This window comes from Cynocephalus volans, chromosome 4 (genome assembly GCF_027409185.1).
Source record: "Cynocephalus volans isolate mCynVol1 chromosome 4, mCynVol1.pri, whole genome shotgun sequence".
Taxonomy (NCBI): Eukaryota; Metazoa; Chordata; class Mammalia; order Dermoptera; family Cynocephalidae; genus Cynocephalus; species Cynocephalus volans.
Window position 1 is genome coordinate 112,194,229 of NC_084463.1, and position 27,209 is coordinate 112,221,437.

Here is a 27,209-nt window from a genome sequence, read left to right on the forward strand (position 1 = left end):
GGGAGGCTTCCAGCTCTATTTTTCTTTCTCAAGATTATTTTGGCTATTTGGGGTCTTTTGAGATTATATATGAATTTTAGGATTTTTTTTTTTTTTTCTATTTCTGCAAAAAATACCATTGGGATTTTGATAGGGATTGCATTGAATCTATAGATCACTTTGTGTAGTGTGGACATTTTAATAATATTAGATCTTTCAATTAATGAACATAGGATACCTTTCCATTTATTTGTGTCTTTAATTTTTTTCTGCAATGTTTTGTAATTTTCAGTATATGAATGAGTCTTCTGCCTCCTTGGTTAAGTTTATTCCTAAGCATTTTATTCTTTTTGATGCTATTATAAATGGTATTGTTTTTCTGATTTTCATTTTGGATTTAGAAATGAAACTGATTTTTGTGTGTTGATTTTGCATCTTGCAACTTTGCTGAATTCGTTTATTAGTTCTAACAGTTTATTTGTGTGGAATCTTCAGGGTTTTCTACGTAGAAGTCTATGTCATCTGTGAACACAGATAATTTTATTTCTTCCTTTCCTATTTTGATAGCTTTTATTTCTTCTTCTTGCCTGATTGCTCTGGCTAAGACTTCCAGTACTATGTAGAATAGAAATGGTATGAGTGGGCCTCCTTGCCTTGCTCTTGATTTTAGAGGGAAAACTTTCTGTTTTTCCCCATTGAATATGATGTTAGCTGTGGGTTTTTCATATAAGGCATTTATTATGTTGAGACAATTTCCCTCTAATCTATTATTGAGTGTTTTTTATCATGGAAGAGTGTTGAATTTTTTCACATACTTTTTCTATATCAGTTGAGATGAGCATGTGTTTTTGTCTTTCATTCTGTTAATGTGTTTTATTACATTGATTTTTGTATCTTGAATCATCCTTGCGTTCCAGGAATAAATCCCACTTAGTCATGATGTGTAGTCCTTTTAATGTGTTGTTGAATTCGGTTTGCTACTATTTTGTTAAGGATTTTTACATCAATATTCATCAAGGATATTGGTCTGTAGTTTTCATTTCTTATAGTATCTTTGTCTCTTTTTGGTATAAAGTAATGCTGGCCCCACAGAATAAGTATGGAAGTGTTTCCTTTTCTTCAGTTTTTCAGAAGAGTTTGAGAAGGATTGGTGTTAATTCTTCAAATGTTTGGTAGAATTCTCTAGTGAAGCCATCTGGTGCTGGGCTTTTTCATTGTTGGGAGGTTTTTTATTACTGATTCAATCTCCTTACCAGTTATAGGTCTGTTCATATTTTTTATTTCTTCATGAATCAGTCTTGGTAAGCTTTGTATTTGTAGAAATTTATGTATTTCTTATAGGTTATCCAATTTGTTGGTATATAATTGTTCATAGTAGTCTCTTATGAGCCTTTTTATTTCAGTGGCATCAGTAGTGTCTCCTTTCATTTCTGATTTTTGTTATTTGAGTCTACTCTTTTTTTCTTAATCTAGCTAAGGGTTTGTTGATTTTTGTGATCTTTTCAAAAAACTACCTCAGTTTTGTCGATTTTTTAAAAATTGTTTTTCTGTTCTCTAATTTATTTCTGCTCTGATCTTTATTATTTCCTTCCTTCTGCTAACTTTGAGTTTAGTTTGTTCTCCTTCTAGTTCCTTGAGGTACAAAGTTAGGTTGTTGATGTGAGATCTTTTCTTTTTTGTGTGTGTGTGAGTATTTACCATTATAAACTTCTGTCTTAGTACTGCTTCTGCTGCGTTCCATAAGTTTTGGTAAATTGTGTTTTCTCTTTCATTTATCTCAAGATATTTTCTAATTTTTTGTGTGTGTGATTTCTTCTTTGACCCATTGGTTGTTCAAGGGTGTTTTGTTTAATTTTCACATGTTCGTAAATTTTCTAGTTTTTCTTCAGCCATTGATTTCCAGTTACTCTTCACTTTTGTAGGGTAAATTTCACTGTATATAGAATCCTAGGTTAGTGGTAATTTTTCTTTCAACACTTTATTTCACTACACTCTCTTTCTTTTTGCATGATTTTTAATGAAAAGTGTGCTATAATTCTTATTTTTTCCTCTATAGATAAGGTGTTTTTCCCTCTGCCTCCCTTGAAGATTTTTTTGTCTTTGGTTTTGTGCAATTTGAATATTAAATGCCTAAATGTGGGAGGTTTTTTATTTTTTTTGTTTTGTTTGGTTTGGTTTGGTATTTATCCTGCTTGGTGTTCTATGAGTTTTCAGGTGTGTTGCTTGGTGCCACCTGTTGATGTAAATAAAGTTTTACTGGATCACAGCCATTGTTTATGTATTGTTTATGGCTGGCTTAGTGCTCTAATGAGAGAGTTGAATAGTTGTGACAGAGATCATGTTGCCCACAAAGCCTAAAATATTCACTATTTGACGACTTCATAAGAGGGTCAAATGATGTAGGTTTTAGTCCTGACTTTGCCATTAATAAGCTGTGTAATTTGGGGCAAATCATTTAATCTGTGTGCCTTTCAGTTGCTATATTTTGGAGTAATTTGAATTAGATGCTTTCTGTTGTTCTACCCAGATCTAAAAATTTGTAATTTTACTTGTCAGTACTATGTTTGAAGATTCATACCTTTTTTATTTAAGAGTAATGCGTTAATTTGTTAACAAACAGTATTAGAAGAGAATGTTAAAATTTGTTTTTATGTAATTTTTTTTTTGGCATATTATCATTTTAGATTTGGATGCAGTCATTCTTACTCTCCTTCCTACCTTTTAGCAGTCTGTTTGTGATTTGAAACTAAAATTATTGCATTTGAGAACCCTTACTCTTAGGCTGTATTATCTTTTGTTTGTAATATGATATATGTAATTCTAATTTGGAAGCCGATTCAGTCTTGTGAATCTGCAGCCATTATTGTCATCTAGAAGTTGCTACCATCAGAATTTTCTGGAAATAATTATTTTGGTTTTGATAATTATGATGAAACTTTAAAAATGTATAGCCGTTGATTTGGACTATTTAATTTTTACTAAATAAATAAGTTTATATTTACAGATTTATATAGTTCCAAAGATTATATAGCATAATTAAAATTTGAAAGAATACACTGAGTGAAACTTGTGATGTCTAAAATTATTTGATGATTTACTTTAATTTTGTCTTAGGGGAAGTTGACCTATTATAATCATATATAGGACAATTATCATGTTACTTCTGTATGTTAATAGAGAATAGGAAATATACAAATTAGGGTTTTATGTTATTCCTCTACTCTGAATTACTTTTATTTTTTCCGCTTAGAGTTCCTTGATCTATGAGCTCTTCTCTGTTATGGTTCATTCGGGGAGTGCTGCTGGTGGTCATTATTATGCTTGCATAAAGTCATTCAGTGATGAGCAGTGGTACAGCTTCAATGATCAACATGTCAGCAGGGTAAGGAAGTGTCTTTTAAGATGATTATTCTGAAAGACAGGACTAGGGATGTTTCTAATCAACAGAATTTATTTAAAATGGGGGAATCTGTTTAGTGATATATCCTAAAACCCAGGTCAAATCAGTCTTTTATTTTTGCTTTCAGTAAATTTCTTGCTTTTGTTTATTGTTGTTATTTCTTTGTTTTGTTTTGTTTGGGGCTTGCTGAATATTTCCAGAGATAGACTACCAATTTTCTTCTTGCCCTGAGCTGTCGTATATGCTACTTGTGCTTCATGTGTGATTACAAGCACTAGAACAAACTGGCTAGTGACCAGTCCCTGGTGATGATTCAGCTGTGTGAATTGGTGTCTGTGTGGTCCATCTTGAAGATCTTATGTAGCATTTAACTCAGATTAAGATTGGGTTACATATTGACATTGATGTAATGATATAGATTTTGCAAATAAAAAGAAAATAATGTAACAACTTTTTAGATAACACAAGAGGACATTAAGAAAACACATGGTGGATCTTCAGGAAGCAGAGGATATTATTCCAGTGCTTTTGCAAGGTAAATAATTTCCTAATTTTTAGTATTTATATAGTTAGAATTAATTATAACTTCTCAATATTTTTTATCATCAAAGAATTTAACCCCAGTGGTTGGCAAACTACAATCAATAAGCCAAATCCAGCCTATCTCCAGATTTTGGAAATAAAGTTTTTTTGGAACACTGACATAGATTATATATTGTTTATATTTTATGTGTTGATGCTTTTACTCCACAGCAACATAGTTGAATAGTTGTAACACAGACCATATAGCCTGCAAAACCTAAGATTTTTACTATCTGGCCCTTTCCAGAAAAAGTTTGCTGACCCTGACTTAACTGTCATAGTCATTCAAGCACACAGCTTTGTTGAAGACTTTACTGTGTTACCAAACAGAGATATGTAATCTTCTCATGAATATGTCATCAAAAGGAAAATAAAGATTTTCCTTTTTTTCTGGAATGTTTTAAATTTGAATGTGTCTGTGAACAGTGGCATTATTTTCTAATTGAAAGAAAAAACCCACAATTTTAAATATTTGATACTAGAAGATGGAATCCTTGCAGTCTACTTTTTGTCCCTATTAATCTTTTTTATATTTCTTACTAGCTCCACGAATGCATATATGCTCATATATAGACTGAAGGATCCAGCAAGAAATGCAAGTACGTTAACCTACAGTTGTTTGATTTTAATCTGTATTATAAACTAATTTCTTTTGCAAGTTTTGCAAACCCAGATAACCACTTTTAAATGATAGGACAGTTAAGTTTTTTGTACCTGGAAGAATTAATTATAAAGATAGTTATGAAATAATACCAGTAGCAAAAACACTTGGAAAAAAGTTGTTGAATAATTTTTTAGTACATTAAAAGTCAAATAATATTTATACCTTATTGAATGCTAAATATTTATTTGCAGTAAGATTGTATTATGTGCAGTTTGTTGCAGTCATAACTCACCAGCTGCATGTACTAGAGCAAACTATTTAACCTAAGTCTTTCTTTCCATATCTGTAAAATGAGAACAATAATAGTATTTTATAGGGTTGCTATGAAAAATTAAATGAGATAACATTTTAAGGATTTAGCATCATATCTGGTATACAGTAAAAACGCAAATTTAGCTATTACTAATTTTTTTTCAATTTAAGCTTCTTGGGTATTTTAGTATATCTAAATACTTTGAATATGGACCCTAGATCACCTGAACTTCTGATTTACTACCCTAGAAACACTTTTAGGAACTAGAGTTAAGTATCTCTGCTTATTTGATTAAAAATCAAGTAAAGTTTTATAAATCTAGTACACATTCTTTATTATGTTTTAATTTTATTAAGAAATTTTAGAAATAATCCTGTATATAAAGCATGTTTGTCTTTTTTTGTATTTATTATTGCTCTTAAAAATTGCAGTTCTTATTTTTTCTTGCTAACTCTGACTCTCTGACTGAGGCAGTATTGCAAACAGGCATGTGTGTTTGTACATACGGCTACATAGATAGCTGATGTTCTTATCATATTTTTAAAAAATGACTGCCTTTGACTTCAGCCTATTTCCTTTGTTTAGAAACTACCATGCTATTAGTAAATCTGTTTTAAGCATTAGAATATTTTTATTCACATTTTTGTAAATCCTTATTAGATTATGAATTCAATTGGTGCAAGGCTTAGGACTTATTCATCTTTTCACCAAAGATGTATTCCAGAATCTGTCATATAGTAACGGTTCAATAATTTACTGTGGAATTAAGAAAATAATAAATGGAAATTATAAGTCATTTCAGAACAGAAATTTAAGAGCAGAAATTATCATTTTATTGTGTCAAAACCTGTACGCCAGAGAATAACTTGTCCCAGGTCATAGCTACCTGGAGGCAGAACCAGGATTGTAATTCATATGTGCACCCAGCCTTCCAATAGTGCAGTAACTCAGCCTTCCTTTATCTCCTCCCCCAACTCTAGTTTTGTGATGAATCACCAGAGGGCGCTGTATGATATGATATGGAGTATTTTTAAATTAGAGCCCATTTCTAGAAACAGTGGGTTCTTACCTTCCATAGAGACATGATGTTTTTGAGATAAATTGTCTTCCCAATTTAATGCCAAATAATCATTTGCTTTATTAAACAGTGTCTTGCATGATCTCATATTGTCTCTTGTAATATTTTGAGTTACATATGAAACTATTATCATTAAGAAAAACAATTATTCATATGTAAGTCTGTGGTAATTATTTTTTATATATATAGTGTTTTTCTTTAACTGGCTGTTTTAAAAGTAGCCTCAGAAATAATAATTACATTTTTTTTAATTCAAATGAATCTTGATAGTATATAGAGGGAGAAATGTAACAGATACATTTATGTTTTATGACTCTGCCTTCTTTGGTTAGAAGGCAGCTGAAAGATTGCTTTGAGAATGAAGGAAAGATAATAGTACTGGAAAATGACAATAAACAGATAAATAAATGTTTGTAGTAGCAGCAGCAACAGTAAATTTTATTATATCCCAGGTAATAACTTTATGGGGAAGGAGCTATTAGTAAGCTAAAGAAACCTAGGTCTGAAGAAATAAAACTTGCCCAAGGTTACACAGTTTGATGGTGATGGCATGATCTGAAATCAGAAATGGTTTTATTTCTAAATTTCAAATGGGCTTTTTCATTCTAAAATCTCAGTCTACATATTGGAAGTGACCTGGAGCCACAAGCCATTTTGGATAAATATATGGCTTTTTAAAATATGATATCTAACCATATATTATTATCAACTACCTCTTCACCCTGATCTGGAAGAAGCTCATGTTACAAGTTGAGACAAGGTTGTAATTGAAATGTATTTTCATGAGTACTATAGTAGAAGTATATACTATGGGAGCATAGTAGAACAGAATAAAGGGAATTCAGTTTCAGCGATACTGTGTCTTATTCTGTTTTTATTATTATTAGAATTTCTAGAAGTAGATGAATACCCAGAACATATTAAAAATTTGGTGCAGAGAGAAAGAGAGTTGGAAGAACAAGAAAAGAGGCAACGAGAAATTGAGCGCAATACATGCAAGGTTAGATTTTATAACTTTACTTTTCATTGAAAGTGCTATTTAAGTTTGCATAACTGCAATTCTTATAACTCATTTGGTTGATTCTATAGACAGTTATGCCACCATGATTATTAAGCAGTGTAACCAACTATATTACAAAGGTAAAATTTGATTTGAATTGGTGCATGAAAACCCAGGAACATATCATGACAGTGCTCAGTGCTGGTGAGACTGCAGTGAGGTGGAAATTCTCATATCCTACTATAAGAAGAATAAATCATTAAACCTTTCTGAATAGAAATTGAGTAGTATTTATCAAGACCCTTAAGCAAATTCATATTTTTTATGTAATTTCCGTAATGAAATAATCACAGATACTGTAAAAATACTAACCACAATTGTATTCATCATAGTATTTTCCAAACTAGGGAAAAATTGGAAATTGAATGTATATCAGTAGGAGAATGATTACATAAAAATTTTTTTATGACCTCAGACATAGTCACTGTCAATTAAGTGAGAAAAATAGACTTGAGAAAGAATGATCCCAATTATGCTTTTTAAACAAAAAAAAAATTAGAATATTTTGACAACTAGGAAAAAATACTATCTATAAAATAATTAAGCTTTATCTCTTGACCTTCTGAGTTATGATATTTTTACATTATCTAGATAAAATTATTCTGTTTGCATCCTGTGAAACAAGTAATGATGGAAAATAAATTGGAGGTTCATAAGGATAAGACATTAAAGGAAGCAGTAGAAATGGCTTACAAGGTATGTTTAATTGCACTGTTAGCACTGAATTATTGATATCTCACATAACACTTATACATACTTTCCCAAGTTTTTGTTATAGTTAATAGTAATATAAGCACTTACAGTAACTTTAATAGCCTGTTAATTCGTATATCTCTTATAGAGTATAAGTGTATATCTCTCCTTTGGATCATTTTCTGTTGATTTTGAGAACTTTCTCACTCTGAAAGCCAGTTATACTTTCTAGATCCCAGAATTAAAATTAGAAACAAAATATTTATTTGTTTTTTCCATTCATTTAGCAGATATTTATTGAGTGCCTACTGTGTGAGGCATTAAGAGGTACCAGAATGAATGAGACAACATGAGGCATTAGAGATACCAGAGAGAACAAGGACATGGTCACTGCCCTCATGGAGTTCACAGTCCATTGGAAAAAAACAAACAAAAAATAATAATTTAAATATCACAATTTACATTTGTTTTATTGTTTAGATGCTATAAAATAAATCAGTAGTATGTTGAGATAATTTATTCTGAGACTTTAACCATAAGTAGGAGACAGCTGTACGAAAAGTTGGGGAAAAATATTCTAAGTAGAGGGAACAGCATGTGCAAAATCTTTGAGGTGAGGAAGTGCTTGGCATGTTCAAGAAACCAAAAAAAGAGTGATATGGTATGTTTAGATTGTCTTGAATGAGCACAGAGTAACATAAAATGAAGTTAGAGACTTTGTAGGAATAGAAGTTCGCATTTTGTTCTAAGAATAATGGATAGTTAGTAGTGGATTTTGAAACACAAGTAGTAAGGGAAGTATTCTTTCATCAGATCATTCTAAATGTCATTTGTGATACTTGACAAATTTAATTTTTCCCCTTTCCATATAAACATTAACAGAATTTGGCTGAAATTAAACAGTCTTTACCTAAAGAAAAAGTTGCATACTATGTCATTTTGTGTATAATTATGTATAGAACCAATGGGAGAACTAAAAATAGCATACAAGATAGCTGACATTGTTTCTGAAAGTGTGATCCAGCACAAACTGTGCCAGAACCACATTCCTATTAAAAATGCTAATTCCTGCAAATGAATTGGAATTTCTGTGTTGGAGCCTGTGAATATCATTTTAAACAAGTATCTCATGTGATTCTTAGGCATGCTAAAGTTCAAGAACTACTTGTATTATGTTCCCGGTCCTGCATAGCACTTATCAGTATTGAAATTTTACATTTGATTATGTTACTATTTTAATTAATATGACTGTCCCTCACTAGACTATAAGCATTTACAGAGGTGAAAACCATTCTGGTTTTGCTCACAATTGTGTTTCCAGTACTTTCACCTAATATATACAGGAGAGTCAAAATTGGGTGCATTTGTGATTGAGTAAATGAATAAACAGTAAAATGGATGGATGGCTCTGGGTTCACCTCATTATGGTAAAAATCCTTTAAACATAATGGACCACAAGCATCATCTTGGCAAAAACAATAGTGAGAGCAAATTAAAGCAAAATATCTTAACACACAGTTTTACACAGTAAAGTCAATTAGTGACAGCATTAAGGGTAGTTTATGTTCCTTCAGTTTTTAATACAGGAAGAAAAAAATATTGTCTTGAAAATTGGAAGTTAAGTTCACAACGAAAAATAGTCACACAAACAGAAGAGAGAAATAAGTCAATTTTCTGGACCACAAATAGAGCTTTATTTCTGGTGATGAGAATGGGGGGTGAGTAGAGATCATTGCAGACACACCAAGGCTCACTAGTCTTTCTTTAAAATCACAATCACAAACCTTACTTGGGCATACAGTACTTCCAAGCAATCCTACTGTTTCTCTTCAGGAGGCTTATTTCCCACTCAAGACATGTTATATCCAGGATATGTCATCTAGTAGTGACATGAGCTAGAAGGGAATTTTATGATAGCAATTTCTGTGCCATGACCTGTAGGGATTTAGAGGCTAGTATTGAAGGGAATGTCCAGAGAGGAATGAAGTACCACTTGGGAGACAGAAACTGCAGCCTTCCTGATGGCTTTAAGAGACATGCTGTCCTCCTGTACTTAGGAAGATAGTTACTAGGTACACGAACTATCAGTTCTACTCCAAGTTGGATTAAGAAAACAAAAGATGCATACTCCAGTTGGTGGTTTGTTGTTTTCCCCTTATGTTTCCAGCGTAGTGATTACAGAGCAATACATTGATTTTGAGTCCATCTAAAGTTTATATTATTAACCTTTTTAAAATAAAAAATGTCTTTAAAAAGTGTTAGTACCTAGTTTGTATGATTTGAGGGATAATGAAACATGGTTACTTAAAACTAACATTTAAGTTGTGCCTATACCTTTAATGTTTTGGATGCATATCACAAATATGTGGCTTTTATTATTTGTTGGGGCTTAGCGGTTGTGTTATTACACACCAGACTAAAACACTATATATATTTTTTTCTTTTTGCTTGGGGGTTGTTTTCTTTTAGATGATGGATTTAGAAGAGGTAATACCCCTGGATTGCTGTCGCCTTGTTAAATATGATGAGTTTCATGATTATCTAGAACGATCATATGAAGGAGAAGAAGATACACCAATGGGACTTTTACTAGGTGGAGTCAAGTCAACATATATGTTTGATCTGCTATTGGAGACTAGAAAGCCTGATCAAGTTTTTCAGTCTTATAAACCTGGAGGTAAGCAATTTTACACTATTTTGAACTGTACTGGACTTAAATTTTTCATGAGAAAGTTTTTTGTTTATAGAAATGAATATAATTTAAAACTTTATATGTTCTTAAAATTTAGAATAATTTTGACAGGTTGAAAAGTAGTCAGCAACAACCTTGTTGTACCTTTGGAATTAAATTCTAGATTACTTGCAAAGAGTGATATCCAGAATTTAAACAACAACAACGACAACAAAACTTCTAGTTTACAGTCTTCAGTGGGATTTTTCTTCTCCAGTGTGCAGAACAGAATTATGGAGTACTGAATCATTCTAGATGCTGTAAATCCCTAAAGTTTCAGCTGATCTTTTAGGAAGATCTCTCTCTTTCTCTTTATAGAGCAGCCCTTGGTCCAAAAAAGTGTATTTCCATAAAGTCTCAGAAGTGAGTCTGTTTTTCAGGGTCTCTTTGGAGGGGTGGATTCATAACCTCATCACTGTCAGCATTTAAAATTTTTCTCTATCCTCTCCACTTCTGTGGGTCCTAGAGACTTCACCTTTTTCTTTCTTCATTAAATCTGTTATATTCACTCAGTACATTGCTGTTTTTTTCTTTGTCTGAGACTGATTTGAAAAGCAAAATACTATGTCCCTAGTTTTTCCAAAGTAATCCTTAAAGACAGTTACATGGCTCATGTCCAGAGTTTTCTAGTAATCACTGTATGTAACAAAAAGGAGAAAATCAAAATGTTCAAATAATTTTACAAAATTCTTACTGTTGTGTCTTGACACTATCTACCCTGCATCAGCGGTTAATCAGAATTCAGACTTATATTCTCTATTTTTGTTCCTAAAAGTTGAACTAACTTATAAAACCTTCTTCTGCTGTTTCAAGCTCTGTTCCTGTATGGATACTGTATGCCTCCTTTTTTTTTTTAGAAAGGCCCCTCTTTCTAAAGTAGGTGGGGTATAGTATTCTTTCAAGGACCATACCTCTGTTAAGTGGGAAAATTTCATTTCTGAAAACACGATGGTGCCTCCTTCAGTCAGACTCTGCCCTGTATGTATGGAGTCCCTTTGGAGTATTGCCTTGCAGATTATTTTTGAGCTAGATAGGAAAAAGATAGAATGATTGAAGTATAACATGAGTCAGCAATGAAACCACTTTTTAAAAGAGAACTCTAAATGTGAGTGTGGATTGTAAGACTCATAAAGTAATTGTCTTTATTCATTAATCAAGATCTTAGCAGAATATTTTATCAGATTTAGATTTACAACATAGAGAAAAAACTGAGGATTGACATATAATACATAAAGGAGGTTAAAACAGAGAATAACAATCTATTATTAAATGTAGTATTTAAGATCATTTATTTTTTAAGGGACTAAAAATTTAGTTATAAGCATGATCTCCTGAAAAAGGAAAAGAAGACAAGATTAAATTGCAATATGAAGTATTTAAGAGAAAAAACCAACACATAAGCCAGAACAGTTTTTGTGCAGAATTTTCCATGGGATATAGAGAATGTTTTTTGCTTGATAAATTTGATAGTAGTGTCATGTTTTACAAGGAAACTAAGCAAATATTTCTAAAAATCACATTCTAACTTTAACAGATAACATATAGCATAGGTTAAAAATAAAATATTATTTCTAATGAAGACTACTATTTAACATTTTTAAGAGAGATTTAGAAGAACTTTTTTATTAGCCTCATTTCCATTTGTTTATGTATGCTTGTTTGTATTAAGAAAAACTGTGAAAAGGAAATTTTTAACATGGATTATACAGGTATAGCATACATCTACCATCTTGGTAGTGAGAAAATGCTGTCTTTACTATCTATTAGAAACACACTGAGAATGCATTGCTCCTGTGAAGTACATTTAAAAAATAACCTCTAATTATGCTTTTATGTCTTCAAATGTGACAGAAGTGATGGTGAAAGTTCATGTTGTTGATCTGAAGGCAGAATCTGTAGCTGCTCCTGTAACTGTTCGTGCTTACTTAAATCAGACAGTTACAGAGTTCAAACAACTGATTTCAAAGGTAAGTTTTAAAATTGGTCAGTGGTTATTTTTGAGTGCCTGCTTGTACAAGACACTGTGTGATAGTTATGACTAAGATATAGGCTCTATCTCAAGGAACCAATGTTTATAGTTAGGAGACAAACTATAGTTAGGAAAGGACACTTCAAATAGAAGAAATAGATGGAGCAAAGTATGGAGATAAGAAATTGTGAGGCAAATACACATAGCAACAGCTTGTATGTTTTGACCGCATTATTATAAAACGCAGGCCTGGAAGTGTAAGTATGGTTTCCTTCAACAGTAAACACAAAAGTTTGGGCTCTCTTTGGTATGTAGGAAGTAAATTTTTTGTTTTTCTTTTTAAGTACAGCAGTGGTATGTTCAGAGTTGTGCTGTAGAATGGTAAGTGCTGGCACTACACTAGTGCTACAGATGGATTGAAGTGGAGTCAAGAACGTAGATGAGGAAGCTGTTGAAATAATTCAGGTGAAGGTGTTGGCTGGAAATGAGAGAAGGCATAGATGTGAGAGTGATTGGAGTAATAAAATCTGCAGGACTTGTAATTGGTAAATTTTGGGGTAAGGCAGGAGCACAGATGACCTGAGGTGTTTCCAGCTTGGGTCACCGGAAAGGTAGTGATATATTAATAGAAATAGGAGTGAGGTGAGGGAGCAGATTTGACAGGGAGGGAGATGAGTTAAATATTGGCCCCATTATGTGAGTTAGGGATAAAGAACATAGGCTCACTCAGAAATTTTGAGCTGGAAAAATATGATGATGAAAACATTCAAATTTCCTTGGGCAAAAGGACTAGTTCACTCCAGACATGTGATTATTATATTTTCAAGGGTCCTGTACTCTATAAAACCTTGAGCACACAAACATAGGCAATATTCCACAGGGTTCCTGAAGCCCAGGTCAAGAACCCTGGGTGTAGTAGAAACTGTTCAGTAATTGCAATTCTAGAAGTTCAGTACATCTTTCAGTTATTCATCTTGTGGTAGTCTTGTCTTTTATCTCATTATCTGGGTTTTTTAATATCTATTTAATGAGGTTGTCATAAATATTAATAAGAAAATAAATAAATGGTAAATAAATGCTCTGTGAAAGAAAATTGTAAAGTATTATATAAGAGTTGGTGGTTTTTATTATGTTTAAAAAAAACAACAATGACTTCTAACACTTGCCAAAGGAGTAAAAGCCAGGAAACAAATTTTGTTGTGAAATCATATTTTATGATTAAATTGCTCATAAATACATACTATATTAGTGTAATTGCTCTATGTTACATTTTAAAAATATGAATACCAAATTTTAAAAAATTAGTTTAATCTAGAGTATGAGCACTGAGGTCAAATACGAAAGAAACACAATAGTCTCTTTCCTGAAGAAGCTCAAAATTTGTTGGGAAGAAAATATGTCTATAGAGAACAAAACATTCAGTCAACAAGTATAGTGTTTTAAAGTACAACTGTACTGCCTAAGAATTAGGTATTCATAACTGATACCATTAATTGTATTGAAAACAAATCATGTTTTTAAAACTGTAAATTTTTTTATCTGCTCATTTTATGTGAAATTCATAAAATGACTCCAAAAACTAAGAATGTGGAATTTCACAATAACTTTAAATTTTACGTACTAATTTAATCTTCTTGTTTTACACAGAAGAAAATTGATTTAGTAAAAGTATTAACAACTACTCACAGAATACAAAAGAGCCTACCAAAACTGTTAACAGTAACTCAGAATACAAAAGAGCCTGACATCAGCTCTTCAGGAGTCAGTTATTCAGTTTCTTTAGAATCCAGTCATCTTATTTACTTGGCAAGTTTGAGAGGAAAAGAATTTTTAGCAAACAATCCTTTAAAGTAGTGTCAGAGCATGTATTTATAAGTGATTCTTTCTTTTCCTAACTTATAGCATAATTAGTGGATGGGACTAATAATTTTTCCCTTAGGTTCTTCAAAAATTTGAAAACCTTTATTAAAATTATTTACTAAAATTTCTCTGCTTTTAAGAACTAAGCAGTGCCTTGTTTTCCCATATTTCTAGGTCAAGCAGAATTATTTTTGAAGTACAACTTGTTTATTAAATTGCTTTCATTGTAGGCCATACATTTACCTGCTGAAACAATGAGAATAGTGCTGGAACGCTGTTATAATGATTTGCGTCTTCTCAGTGTGCCCAGTAAAACTTTGAAAGCTGAAGGTTTTTTTAGAAGTAACAAGGTATGTCTTTTATTTTTTCATTACTGTTTTCTTTGCTGTTAATAAATAGTAAATGAAATTAAGTCTAGCATTATAAGCCTGGCCTCTAGAGCTATCCACGATCTATTTGAAATTGACCTTTTAAATTATCACTTTGCAATAATAATCTTCCTTTGTAGCTGAATCAGATCAGGCTACTTTCTGTTCTCTGAATCAGACTTGCCTGTTCTCCTCCTTAGCCTTTGTTCACATGCTCCCCCACCTGGAGTGTTCTTTCTCCTTTCTACTTTTTTTTTTTTTTGCCCCAGATTAGTCCTACCTCTTTGGTGAAGCATTAATGACTATCTCTATTCACAATGATCATGTCCTCTGAATTTTGTTCATTCTTGATCTTCTCTCCAAAAGCAGTACTTCCTTGGTGAGAGTCAGGCATGCCATGTATAGAAAAAATTATAATCTTGAATTCACCCAACACACCCTAACCCTAACCCTAACCCTTTGCCTAACTCATTTATGTCTGTTAAAAAGGAGGAAGTTATATGAATCCTCTTGTTTTATATCTTGTTGTCATGTGTTCCAACATTTGTCACTTTTCATATGCATTTGTTCCTAATGTTATTCGTTCACTCTAGAAAAATTGCATCCAAAATATTCCTTGTTTTGCCCTCTTTTATTTATCTCCTTTTCCAGTCCCATCCATCTTAGTGCAGTCTAGTCTTTTATCTCATTTAACCATTTCTAGTGTTATTTTATTAATCTTAACATGTAATTTTTATTCACCTATATTTTCTAATATTTTTGTGTGTATGGGAGGGGTGTGTGTGTGTGTGTGTGTGTGTGTGTGTGTGTGTGTGTGTGTGTGAACATTAAAATCTCTAATCCACCCTACTACTATTTTAGAATAAGGAGTACGGGAAGGATTTAATTTTATTTTTGTTCCTTAAACAGTTAGCCAGTAGTCCCATTTGTAACATTTGCTGAATAATATGAGGGTACTTCAAAAAGTTTGTGGAAAATTTTGTATTATCTTTTAATTATATTTTTCCATGAACTTTTCGAAGTACCCCTGTAATAGTGTTATCTTTTTAGGCAAAACCCAACATGCTATTGGTAATTGCCAAATTTTGTATATGCATTTCATTTTTTTAAAAGAACTTTTTATTATGGAAAATGTTAAACATAAACAAAAGTAGAGAGAATAGTGTAATGACCCCCCCATATCCTCATTACCCAGCTTCTACAATGATCAACTCTTGTTTCATCTTTGTTTAACCACCCACGTCTTCCAGATTATTTGTAAAACTTCCCCAGCATTCTATCACTTAATCTATAATAATATGAACATATATTTCTTCAGGATGACAACTCTTTAAAAGATGTAACTACAGTTGCGTTATCTACCTAAAAAATTTTAAATACCTTTCTATCAACCAGTATCTAATCAGTGCTCAGATTTCCCTGATTATCTTATAAAATCTTTTTCAATTATGATTTGTTTAAATCCAGATTTAAATAAAGTCTATAATATATCTCTCATCATTCTGTAGATTCACCTGTGTCTTTTTTGTTCATTGCTCTTATAATTTGTTACAAAACCAGGTCGTTGGTTTATTAAAGTTTTCTATAATCTGGATTTTGGTGTGGTGTTTGCAAGGTATCTTTATACATGTTTATCTATATTCATGCTAAATTTTGATTTCCTAAAGAGCAGGAAGTATAATACAAAACTTTCTGAAAATGGACAGCCCAATGAATAAGATGTAGGGGGAATGTAGGGGGGGGCAGTGGGGGGGGGGTCTGTCCATTCACTCTATCTTAGCATAATTTTAAGGCATGTAAGCCTAATATTTAGTCTCCAAAATAATGCAGTGTCCTTTAGAAACTTCACCATTATATTATAACTTACTATGCACTGTCTTGTATTGATGTGATATTATGATGATGATGAATGAGAATGTCACTAAAATTAATGATGTAATATAACTCTTTGACTTACTAATTAGGTGTTTGTTGAAAGTTCTGAGACTTTGGATTACCAGATGGCCTTTACAGACTCTCATTTATGGAAACTCCTGGATCGGCATGCAAATACAATCAGATTATTTGTTTTGCTACCTGAACAATCCCCAGGATCTTATTCCAAAAGGGTATCATACCAGAAAGCTGGAGGCGATTCTGGTAATGTGGATGATGACTGCGAAAGAGTCAAAGGACCTGTAGGGAGCCTAAAGTCTGTGGAAGCTATTCTAGAAGAAAGCACTGAAAAACTCAAAAGCTTGTCACTGCAGCAACAGCACGATGGAGATAATGGGGACAGCAGCAAAAGTACTGAGACAAGTGACTTTGAAAACATTGAATCACCTCTCAATGAGAGGGACTCTTCAGTATCAGTGGATAATAGAGAACTTGAACAGCAAATTCAGACTTCTGATCCAGAGAATTTTCAGTCTGAAGAACGATCAGACTCAGATGTAAATAATGACAGGAGTACAAGTTCAGTGGACAGTGATATTCTCAGCTCCAGTCACAGCAGTGACACTTTGTGCAATGCAGATAATGCTCAGATCCCTTTGGCTAATGGACTTGACTCTCACAGTATCACAAGTAGTAGAAGAACTAAAGCAAATGAAGGGAAAAAAGAGACATGGGATACAGCAGAAGAAGACTCTGGAACCGATAGTGAATATGATGAGAGTGGCAAGAGTAGGGGAGAAATGCAGTACATGTATTTCAAAGCAGAACCCTATGCTGCAGATGAAGGTTCTGGGGAAGGACATAAATGTATGTACTTCAAAAGAAAAAGGTTCCTTGAAACAGCATCAGTTTTTCTCTCAGTTTATTTAAATTTTTAGTTAAGAGATGCTTAGTTCTAAGATCACCTTTAACTTCCTGCTCAAATTTATACAATTTTTTTCTTTCATTTTCTTTCATTTTCGAAGTAGTTACAGTGAACAATGTTCCTAGACCTATGCAATACATTAGACAGTAATTATGTCAGAACTCTGGTTAGATAAGAAGTAAAGTATTCAATATTAGGAAAGTATTATGATAAAAGTGCCAAGTAAAAAATTAAGGAATAATTTTAAAAGTAACTAATATACCCAGACACTTTAGAAAATTTGATATTCAGTGCCCAGAGAAATTTTTTGTTTGTGTATCCTCTCCTCTCCATTCTCCAGTGCAAACAACCCCCATCCCACACCCCCTAATTAACTGGGAAAGTCAGAGGAAGGAAAAGAGCTTTTTTTGTTGTTGTTGTTACTTTGAAATAACTCCAGGTAAGGTAGAAATTCTGCATGAATCTCAAAAAATTAAAGAGATCTGTCAGTTTGTGCATTTGGGGACAAACAGTAATGACAAAAACATACCAACATTGTATGAGACTTAAAATAAAAGAACTTTTTTATAACTTCAGACCAAAATCAGCCAAAGAATTAGCAACATCGTCAGGTTCAACATACAAAATCTTTCTTTAGGTGTGAAAGGGAAATAGCTGAACAACGAAATACTTCACATTAGTCTTTGACAAATCAAATATTGATATTACCCCTCATATTTGTATATTTTAGTTTCAGAACACTTATTTGTTCTCACTTAAAGCTTCTCTGAAATTAAAAAGTAAGCATTGATATGCTCATTTGACAGGTAAGAAAACAAGCTCATAGAGGATCAATGACTTGCCCAACTGTGCATATATAGCTAGTAAGTAGTAGGGCCTTACTAGAACTTAAGGCTTCTAAGTGAATGCACTCGCTTCTTTTACCTTTGGAGGAGAGCCCCACTCTTTATCCATTCATTCACCCACCCAATTAACATTTCTTGAATTCACGCTAGATGCTGGGCCCTAAGTAGCTACTGAAGCAGAGATGACCAGGGGGCAGCATTGTGCTTCGTCTAATGGGGAGGAGTGCACAGCCAACCACTGTAAGAGTTGTTAAGTGCTGTGATGCTTGTTTGTAGTCCCAAAATTCTGTCTTTAATTTTATTTTATTTTATTTTTTAGTTGAAGATCTCAATTGGCTTTATTGCAATTCTAAAATCAGGCAACATATTATTCCATAAAATAGAATAAGTGTTCCAATGAGCCAAGCAGAAGAGGTTGGTTTTATAGACAGAAAAAGTCTAAAGAAAGCAGAAACAAAGGACAAAAAGCAGATTGGTCATTTTAAAAGTTTCTTTCCTTGTAAGATGGGGGCAGAAAGACAGAACAAAACAGTAACATCAGGTTACTTCAGGCTATTTCTTTTATGCAAGAATTAAAGCAGAGGGAACTTCATTATCACACTTACTGATGATTTAAACTGGCCTGTTTGGGAAAATTGGCTGTTATCTTTCTCCTGACTTCTGGGAAGGTCAGACCACAACCTAAGTGACATGGAACTTAGCAAGGGTGACTCCATTTTGGTTTTTAGTCTGGTCTTTTGGGACCGAGTGCAAGAACTTAGTACAAAACAATGGCCTCCTATAATGTTTATTTAATAATTCCCTGCTTTTGGTCATGCTCTGACCTAGGTAACCTCCTGGTGCACCAAAACTAAGGACATTAGTGCCACTGTCAATGATTGTCATTCTGGGTTCCCAGTCTCAGCATGCCATTCATAGGCTAAGGCATTCTCATTATCATGCATGGATTTTTTTGTGTTTCTGTTGTTCCAGCTTGTTTGACCATTTGACATTTGATGGATGGCTACACAGAAACATTTAAAACTTTTGAGAGAATACAGTGTACCAGGGAGGTTACTATTATTACTATCTGGAGGATAATACCAGCAGTTTGGAGTATGCTCCTTAGCCAGGATCCCCAGGAACCAAACCAACTAAAATCAAACAGATCAAAGAACGAATCAGATGGGTAGTCTGCTGGTTTTAAACAAATAGCCTGTGCATTAATCTTTTGTAACAGAGTCTCTGCAGTACCCAATGTATTTATCCATGTGCAGCAAAAAGTGTTAGTAACTGCACAGAACAGGGAGGACCCTGTTCACTTAGTTGGTAGGTTGAAGTAGGGAGTGACAATTTGCAAGTTACCCACAGAAGATTCTTATTTTGAAGTGTAACTACAGCATCATCCTTTCGAGTGAAAGAGGAAGGCATAATAAGTAACGAAAAATGGGGTAAGAATCTCATCAAAATTCTGACTTTTAAAAGGAAGTGGTAGAAATTATGAAATAAGTAATAAAAGTACATAAATTTGTGTTTTTAACTAGGTAGGTCCAGGTAGCATTGCAATCATATGACATCCATGCATATATCTTGCAGAAACTCAAGTGTGAAAGTGTGGATTGGCAGGCCAAAATGGAGACAGAGAAGTCATATAATATTGCTTTACATTTCTATGGAGCTTTTACCTCATAAGGCTCATTTACTTATATTATTTCATTCAGTTATCTTAATAGCTGTGCAAAAATGATTTTAGGCACTTGTCACTGATGAAGAAACTGGCTCAAATGGTTTAAGTAATTTGCCTGAGATCACACAGCAAGTAGGTCTCACTGCTAGGATCAGACTCGGGTATTCTGATTGTAACACACCACTCCATAGCTGCTGGCTACCACTGTTCCTTACTTTCCTTACTTCATAGAAAAGGAAAAATAGCCAATAGCTACTGTGCTTTTTTTAACCATACTCAACCTGTCAAGGGCATTAAAAGTAGCTACTCTTTAGGAAACGGTTTGAAATTCTTTTAAGTGGTTTTAGAATGATGTGCTAAAAAATTGATTGGATAATAGCCTAAAACTTAGGATGAATTCAGTGGGAATACGTAGAATTATAGTTTGTTCTCATTTCCATCTTAGAATAGTTAATAAAAATTTTAAAAAGGAGATTGCTGGCCATTTTTACCTTTTTGGAAATACATAGTAGGCTAATTTACTAGTATTTATTGAAATAGTAAACATGGTGATGAAGAGAAACCATTACTACAGTTTGTTTAGATATTCAGAGGCCATACATAAGGCTTGTTTGAAAAGAAAAAGTGAAAACTCTGGAAAATCCCTTTTCATGTTTAGAGAATTGGTTTAGAGATAGGGGAGTAGGGATGATAGCCAGTAGCTAGGTTTTTCAGGAGTCTGTACTAAGACTGGTTCGTTGCAGTTCCTCAGTGATCTGAAAGTAGGTTTGGGAAGCATGATGAGCAATAATCCAGGTTCTTCAGGGTGATGAAATTGCAAGGTATAATAGGTAAACAAAGAATTTGTAATCTGAGGGGTGACATACAATGTACAGTTTAGGCAGTTCATTTAAGTAATAATCAAGCTTTACTTAAAATGATGGCCTTTAATCCATTAGTTATTATCCAGGAATTGTTCCAGAGAGTAATTGTAGACATTCTCTGAAAATATTGTCCTAGTGTGACCTAGTTGTAGTTTGTAGGCACTTGGGTATAAAACAGGAAGGCCAAGGTAATACAATAAAATTGGTAGTGCATTTGCACTGAAAAGTCTTTGTACCATTTTGATTACCATCTCATTCAAGAAATAAATAAGAGAAAGGAAAGAAAAAGAAAAACCCTAAAGACAGTCTGAAGAGGTTGTCAGGGAAAATAATAATGTAATCTCTAAAACTATAGAGTAATTATAGCCAATAAATTAAGCTAACATTCTTTGCCAAGGCTATGCTAAGTATTTTACATGTATTGACCCACAAACACATAGTGAGATATAAATACTATTCTCTCCATTTTATAGTAAAGGTAATTGAAGTTAAGAAGTCAATCACAAATGTAATATACAAAGAGGAGCCAGGAATTCATTCAGGACAGGCCATTGAACTCCAGAACCACTTAGTCTTAATCACTATATTAGACTATATTAGTAACCAGCAAACATTTGTGTCTTCCTGTGACAACACTACTAGAGGTTAGGAGAGAAACCAAAATATCAATAATAGCTTGTATTTGAGTAATGCTTTAGAATTTACTATGTTTGTCATAATAACAATCTGTGAGACTGGTGTTATGATCCCACGGGAAAATTAAGGCTCAGAGAGATTGAATGATCTACCTACAGCCATTTATCAAACTACAGTGATAAAATGAAATCCAGCCATAGGCTTCTGATTTCTAGTCAGGTGATTTTTTCATTACACCCTTCTCAAGAAATTTAGTACCTTGCTGGATAGCATACAGAGAGGCTCATTTGCCAGAAGCTGGATTGTTAACATTTAGAAGCACTCCTTAAAGCTTAGAAATTGACATTTTAAACAAATTAAATGCTGCTTCAAAAGGTATATAGTAAACAAAGTTCATCACCCTCTATATTTTCTTCTAATTTGTACATGTCTTATTTTCTGTAATGAACATATATTTTATAACCAGGAGAACAGTCAGTGAACATGAATTTATTTGAAAAATCCACTCAGAAAAATTTATCAACCCAAGAGTTGGAATGAACTGAGAATGTAAACCAGAAGTGTTTTAGGGTTTCATTCTTTACCTTTGATGTAGATTTCGTGGAAAAATAAGACCTACCATAGATGGAGCCTTAGGACTGTAGAGGGACCATGGGCCTGAGCCATCATGGCTCCTGTATTCCTGCACTATCTTATTGCAAGAGAAAGAAACAACTAAATTAAGTTTTGCTTTTTGCTAGAACATGAAGGGTAAATAGAAGCATTCCAGAAGTATCCTCTTGAGCGACTTACAAAATAAGGGTCAAAAGATTAAAATAATAAGCATTAGAAAAATAAATCTCATTAAAAATAATACCGTTAGCATGCCAAGAGAGCTAAAATTTAAGCCTGGGGGAAGTAGGAGTTTCTGATCCATTTAGATACAGTTCCTGTCACAGTCTAGCCACATGATAAAACAGACATCTTGGGAAGTAGGAGTTTCTGATCTATTTAGATACAGTTCCTGTCACAGTCTAGCCACATGATAAAACAGACATCTTAGTATGCTAGTTTTGAAATTTTTTTCTAGTAGAAATTCCAGAATAGAAATGTTATTAACAGTTTTGTGGGCAATTACTATATTTCTGGTACTGTGCTAAAAGCATGATGAATGTATTATCTCATTGTATTCACACTGCAACATTGTGAGGTAGGTACTATGATTATCTCCATTTTTAAAATGAAGTAGTGGAGGTACAGGGGGCTGGTGACTTGTTCCATGTCTCACAGCTAGTGAGTAAGCAGAGTAGGCAGGGTTGGAACTTGGCCTACACTATTACTGTGTCGAATTATAAATGTATATATATTTTTTAAATTCCTGGAAGTTTGGTTTTGAATTCAGTGACCTAAATAAATAAATAAGCACTTAAATATATCAGAACATTTAAACTTGTCAGATTATACCTATTATATCCCAGAGTCCATGTTTTTTGTCCATTTAGTATAGTATATTAGCTAAAAGTCTAACTTTTGAAAAGTGATACTTTTTCCTGCTTACAGTATAATAAAATATATGATCTGTTTTATTTATACTCAGAGAGGTTTCTTTTACATTTTTCCTATTTTGCTTTGTTTTATTTTTGTGCTTAGGGTTGATGGTGCATGTTGATAAAAGAATTACTCTGGCAGCTTTCAAACAACATTTAGAGCCCTTTGTTGGAGTTTTGTCCTCTCACTTCAAGGTCTTTCGAGTGTATGCCAGCAATCAAGAGTTTGAGAGCGTCCGACTGAATGAGACACTTTCATCATTTTCAGATGACAATAAGGTTGATTAAAATAATCTTTGAATAATTAGAGTCTGTTTTAAATGATAGATTTGAGAACATCTTGCAGTTCTTCCATGTAAGGTTAAGTGGACACCCTAAAAGAGTCATTTTTCTTTAATGTTTAATGTTTAGTGGTTATTTAGGGTTTTTTGTTTTTGTTTTTTTTAATTCATCTAACAAACATTTGTTAAATGTTGACTGTGTGTCAGTTACTGTTCTAGGAGCTGGGACTTCAGAGATAAAAGATATACCTGTTCTTAAAGAGCCCATAATCTACAGAATTCTGGAAAACAAAACTAAACAAGGGTTGTTTATTTTGTTGAGACAGTACATGTAAAAAAATGTTTTTACTTCATAGATTACAATTAGGCTGGGGAGAGCACTTAAAAAAGGAGAATACAGAGTTAAAGTGTACCAGCTTTTAGTCAACGAGCAAGAGGTAAGTAATACATTTAAGAGCAATATAAGGTTACTTTTTATAGTTATTAAAAACATACAATGCAGATTTTATTACTAGTCATTTCTTTTTATTTCTCTAAAGCAGGGGTCAGCAAATTTTTTCTAAAAATAGTTTTGCAGGCCATACTGTCTCTGTTGCAACTAGTGAATTCTGTCATTATAGCACAAAAACAGCCACAGACAATCCATAAACCAGTGGGAGTGGCTATGTCCCAATAAAACTTCATCTACAAAAACAGGCAGTGGTCAATTTGGCCCTCAGGCCATTGGTTTGTCATCCCCCTTCTCTAAAGTGGTGCTGTGAGTGCTGGAGTGGGGTGAAATTTTCCTGCTTTTAAAAAGAGATTTGTTTGTGCTGGCTTTCTGGGAACAATCATATGCTACAAGTGGATAGTAGTTGACCTATGGAGTCTATATGTACTTTTTGTTTTCAGAGAGTCATTTTAGCACCTAACAAGCATTTATATAGTGTTTACTCTATGCTCTAAGTACTTGCAAATATTAATTCATTTAATCCTCATCGTTAACTCTGTGAAATAAGTACCGTTTATTATTCCCATTCTATAGATGAAGAAACTGAGGCACAGGAAAGTTAAGTATCTTGGCCAGGATTAAGGATCCAAACAGGCTGTTTTTTTAGGCAGTAATCAGTAAAATATTTTAGTTCTTGTGATGTACAGGACTTGTAGCAAATACCCTAAAGAATAAGGCAAAGACCCTATTTTCAGGATGTTTATAACATCTTATTGGGGACTTACACAAATATGAAAAACAGAAATTTTTCATAAAATGCCTTTATTTGTTCAACAGATATTTTATTGGGCACCCTTTATATCTCTTCTACAAGGGTACTTCAAAATATTCATGGAAAGATTCATGTATCTTTCAATTCTATTTTTCCATGAACTTTTTGAAGTACCTTTGTATGTGACCCATTACAGTAATTTTGACTTATATGTTTCTTCTGAGTTTGGGGCTTGTGGATACCATATCTCATTTGAGACAATTAATGTATTTGGAGAATTAGTGTGCATTTCCCTTATTCTAGTCTAAAAGAGTAGTTCTTTTTACTTTAAAACTGTGGTCATTTTATTACAAGAAGGGAAATATGAATTCATTATCCTATTTAATCTTCACAGTGACTCAATGAGGAAGATTCTCTGAGCCCAGTTTACAGATGAGAAAACTGAGGCACAGAGATGTTGCATAAACTTGCCCAAGATAGCTGAGCTAGTAAGTAGTGAAGCTAGGATTTGAAACTAAGAAGACAGACTTCTAAATCAAGGCCTTTAATTATCATACAATAAAGTGCAAATAAAATATCATGGTAATGCTATTTTAATGTGTAATTCAAGCTCTAATTGCTTATGTTTACATTCCTAGCCATGCAAGTTTCTGCTGGATGCTGTGTTTGCTAAAGGAATGACTGTACGGCAATCAAAAGAGGAATTAATTCCTCAACTCAGGGAGCAGTGTGGTTTGGAGCTCAGTATTGACAGGTAAAGTACAATTACAGTGTCATCAGAAATTTGAAGAAACACTGTGTGGTCAATTGATATGGACTGATGGGAGTTTCTAAAACTAGAACAATTAAAAATTCCTGTACTATTCCGAATTTTAGTACTGTAGGGTAGTTTAATAGGTCTAAGCAAGAGTTTTCAAATTGTTTTTTAATTTCCTCTGGAGGATATTACATTTGACGTACTGGGAGCGTTTCTTTACATTTACCCCAAATTTCAGTGAGTAACCATTTGACTTTTGTATTTGAACATAGTTTATTTGTCCTTGGTGTCAAATTAATATCGATTTTTTTAAGTTAAGAATTTGATATTATAGTAGTTTTAAATGTCTTATCACATTTGTAGGTTTCGTCTAAGGAAAAAAACGTGGAAGAATCCTGGCACTGTCTTTTTGGATTATCATATTTATGAAGAGGATATTAATATTTCCAGCAACTGGGAGGTTTTCCTTGAAGTTCTTGATGGTATTATCAGTATTTTTCTGGGGATATATATTCTAAAATTAATAGAAGCCTATAGTTTTTAATCAAATAATGAGTTACCAGGGATCTAATACACAATATAGTATTTTTGTATTATATTAAACATAGAGATGTCATTACTGTGGATGGATGTGATTCCTACCCACATTCCATGCCTGAGAGTTTTATTTTCTTCTGCTAAATCATGATGTAACTGTTTAGGTTAATTTTGAGAAAACATCTCTTTCTCTGGGTCTCATTTGCCTTTTAAATATTTCTTTTTTTCTCTGATTTTCAGAATATTAATTCCCCCTTACAGGGGGATTGCAATTTTAAAGTTGAATTTTAAGAAAATTCTGCTAATTTTTTTTTACCTATTGTTATTTAGTTTCTTTTTTCATTATGTCTTATTTTTTATTGAGGTTGTGGTACTGGTAATTTATGAGAGATTTTTAGAATAATTACTGTATTAGTTTACTAGGCTGCCATTGCAAAGTACCACAGTCTGGGTGGCTTAAACAATAGAAATGTATTGTCACACAGTTCTGGAGGCTGGAAGTCTGAGAGCAAGGTGTTGGTCCTTCTGAGGGACATAAGAGAGAATCTGTTCCATGCTCCTCTTTTCTCTTCTGGTGTTTTGGGCCATCTTAGCCGATGCTTGGCTTGTACATGCATCACCACAATCTCTGCCTTCATCTTCATATGGTGTTCTCCCTGTGGGCTTGTCTGTTCAAATTTAACTTGATTACCACTGTGAAGACCCTATTTTCAAATAAGGTCACATCCTGAGATGCTAGGAATTAGGACTTCAACATGTGTCTATGTTGGGGTGGGGGATGTCACAATTCAACCCATACATAGCATTGGCCTAGAAGAGAACTTGTATTTGTCACACCTCTGAGTTTTCATTATCAACACTGGTACATTGAAAGCACTGTTTTATGGAAGAGAAAATGGGGTAAAAGTTGGCTTTTGGACAGTCACATAAATGTAGACAACCAGTTCTATATTCTTTTTTTTCTTTTTTTTCGTTTTTTCTTTTTCTTTTTCTTTTTTTTTTGCTGTTGCTTAGGAAGATTTTAATTTTCCTTTTTTTCCTATAGAAATTAAAATATCAATTCTGGATATTTTGATACAAGAGTATGCTAGTTTTTAGAGGGCTCAATAACACCTCACCTATTTAGGCAACTTCAAGTCTGATTGGTTTAAATTTAAATGGTTGAAATTCCAATTAATTGACAAGTTAACTGGGGAGGTAAGAAACAGCCAGGATACCATCTACTGTGGTGTGTGATTTCCCTCTCTGAGTATCTGGGGTCTTAGAGAATAATTGCTGTGTCTGGATAAGCCAAGAAGAGATCATTAAGGACATAGAAGTCACCTTGGAAGAAAGGACTGAGTATGTATTAGCCAGAAAATAGTGTTGGATACTGGGTGCCTGCATCAGTATCATTTCAGTATATTTTAGCATCAAAATAGTTGAGTAAGAAGTCATGTGATTAAATCCGAGAAGCATT

General features: G+C 33.2%; 1 protein-coding gene across 1 annotated transcript in view; it reads left to right on the forward strand.

Annotated features, from left to right (window-relative positions):
* The window catches only part of USP47 (ubiquitin specific peptidase 47), a 114,848-nt gene that overhangs the window by 80,765 nt on the left and 6,874 nt on the right, over positions 1–27,209 (forward strand). The window contains exons 13-25 of the mRNA XM_063095906.1: positions 3,230–3,361; positions 3,838–3,914; positions 4,505–4,560; positions 6,844–6,956; positions 7,608–7,712; positions 10,179–10,386; positions 12,292–12,407; positions 14,500–14,619; positions 16,602–17,379; positions 23,077–23,252; positions 23,611–23,691; positions 25,095–25,210; positions 25,577–25,695. Of these exons, the coding sequence (XP_062951976.1) occupies positions 3,230–3,361; positions 3,838–3,914; positions 4,505–4,560; positions 6,844–6,956; positions 7,608–7,712; positions 10,179–10,386; positions 12,292–12,407; positions 14,500–14,619; positions 16,602–17,379; positions 23,077–23,252; positions 23,611–23,691; positions 25,095–25,210; positions 25,577–25,695 (2,197 nt within the window). The remainder of the gene's footprint in view (positions 1–3,229; positions 3,362–3,837; positions 3,915–4,504; positions 4,561–6,843; positions 6,957–7,607; positions 7,713–10,178; positions 10,387–12,291; positions 12,408–14,499; positions 14,620–16,601; positions 17,380–23,076; positions 23,253–23,610; positions 23,692–25,094; positions 25,211–25,576; positions 25,696–27,209) is intronic.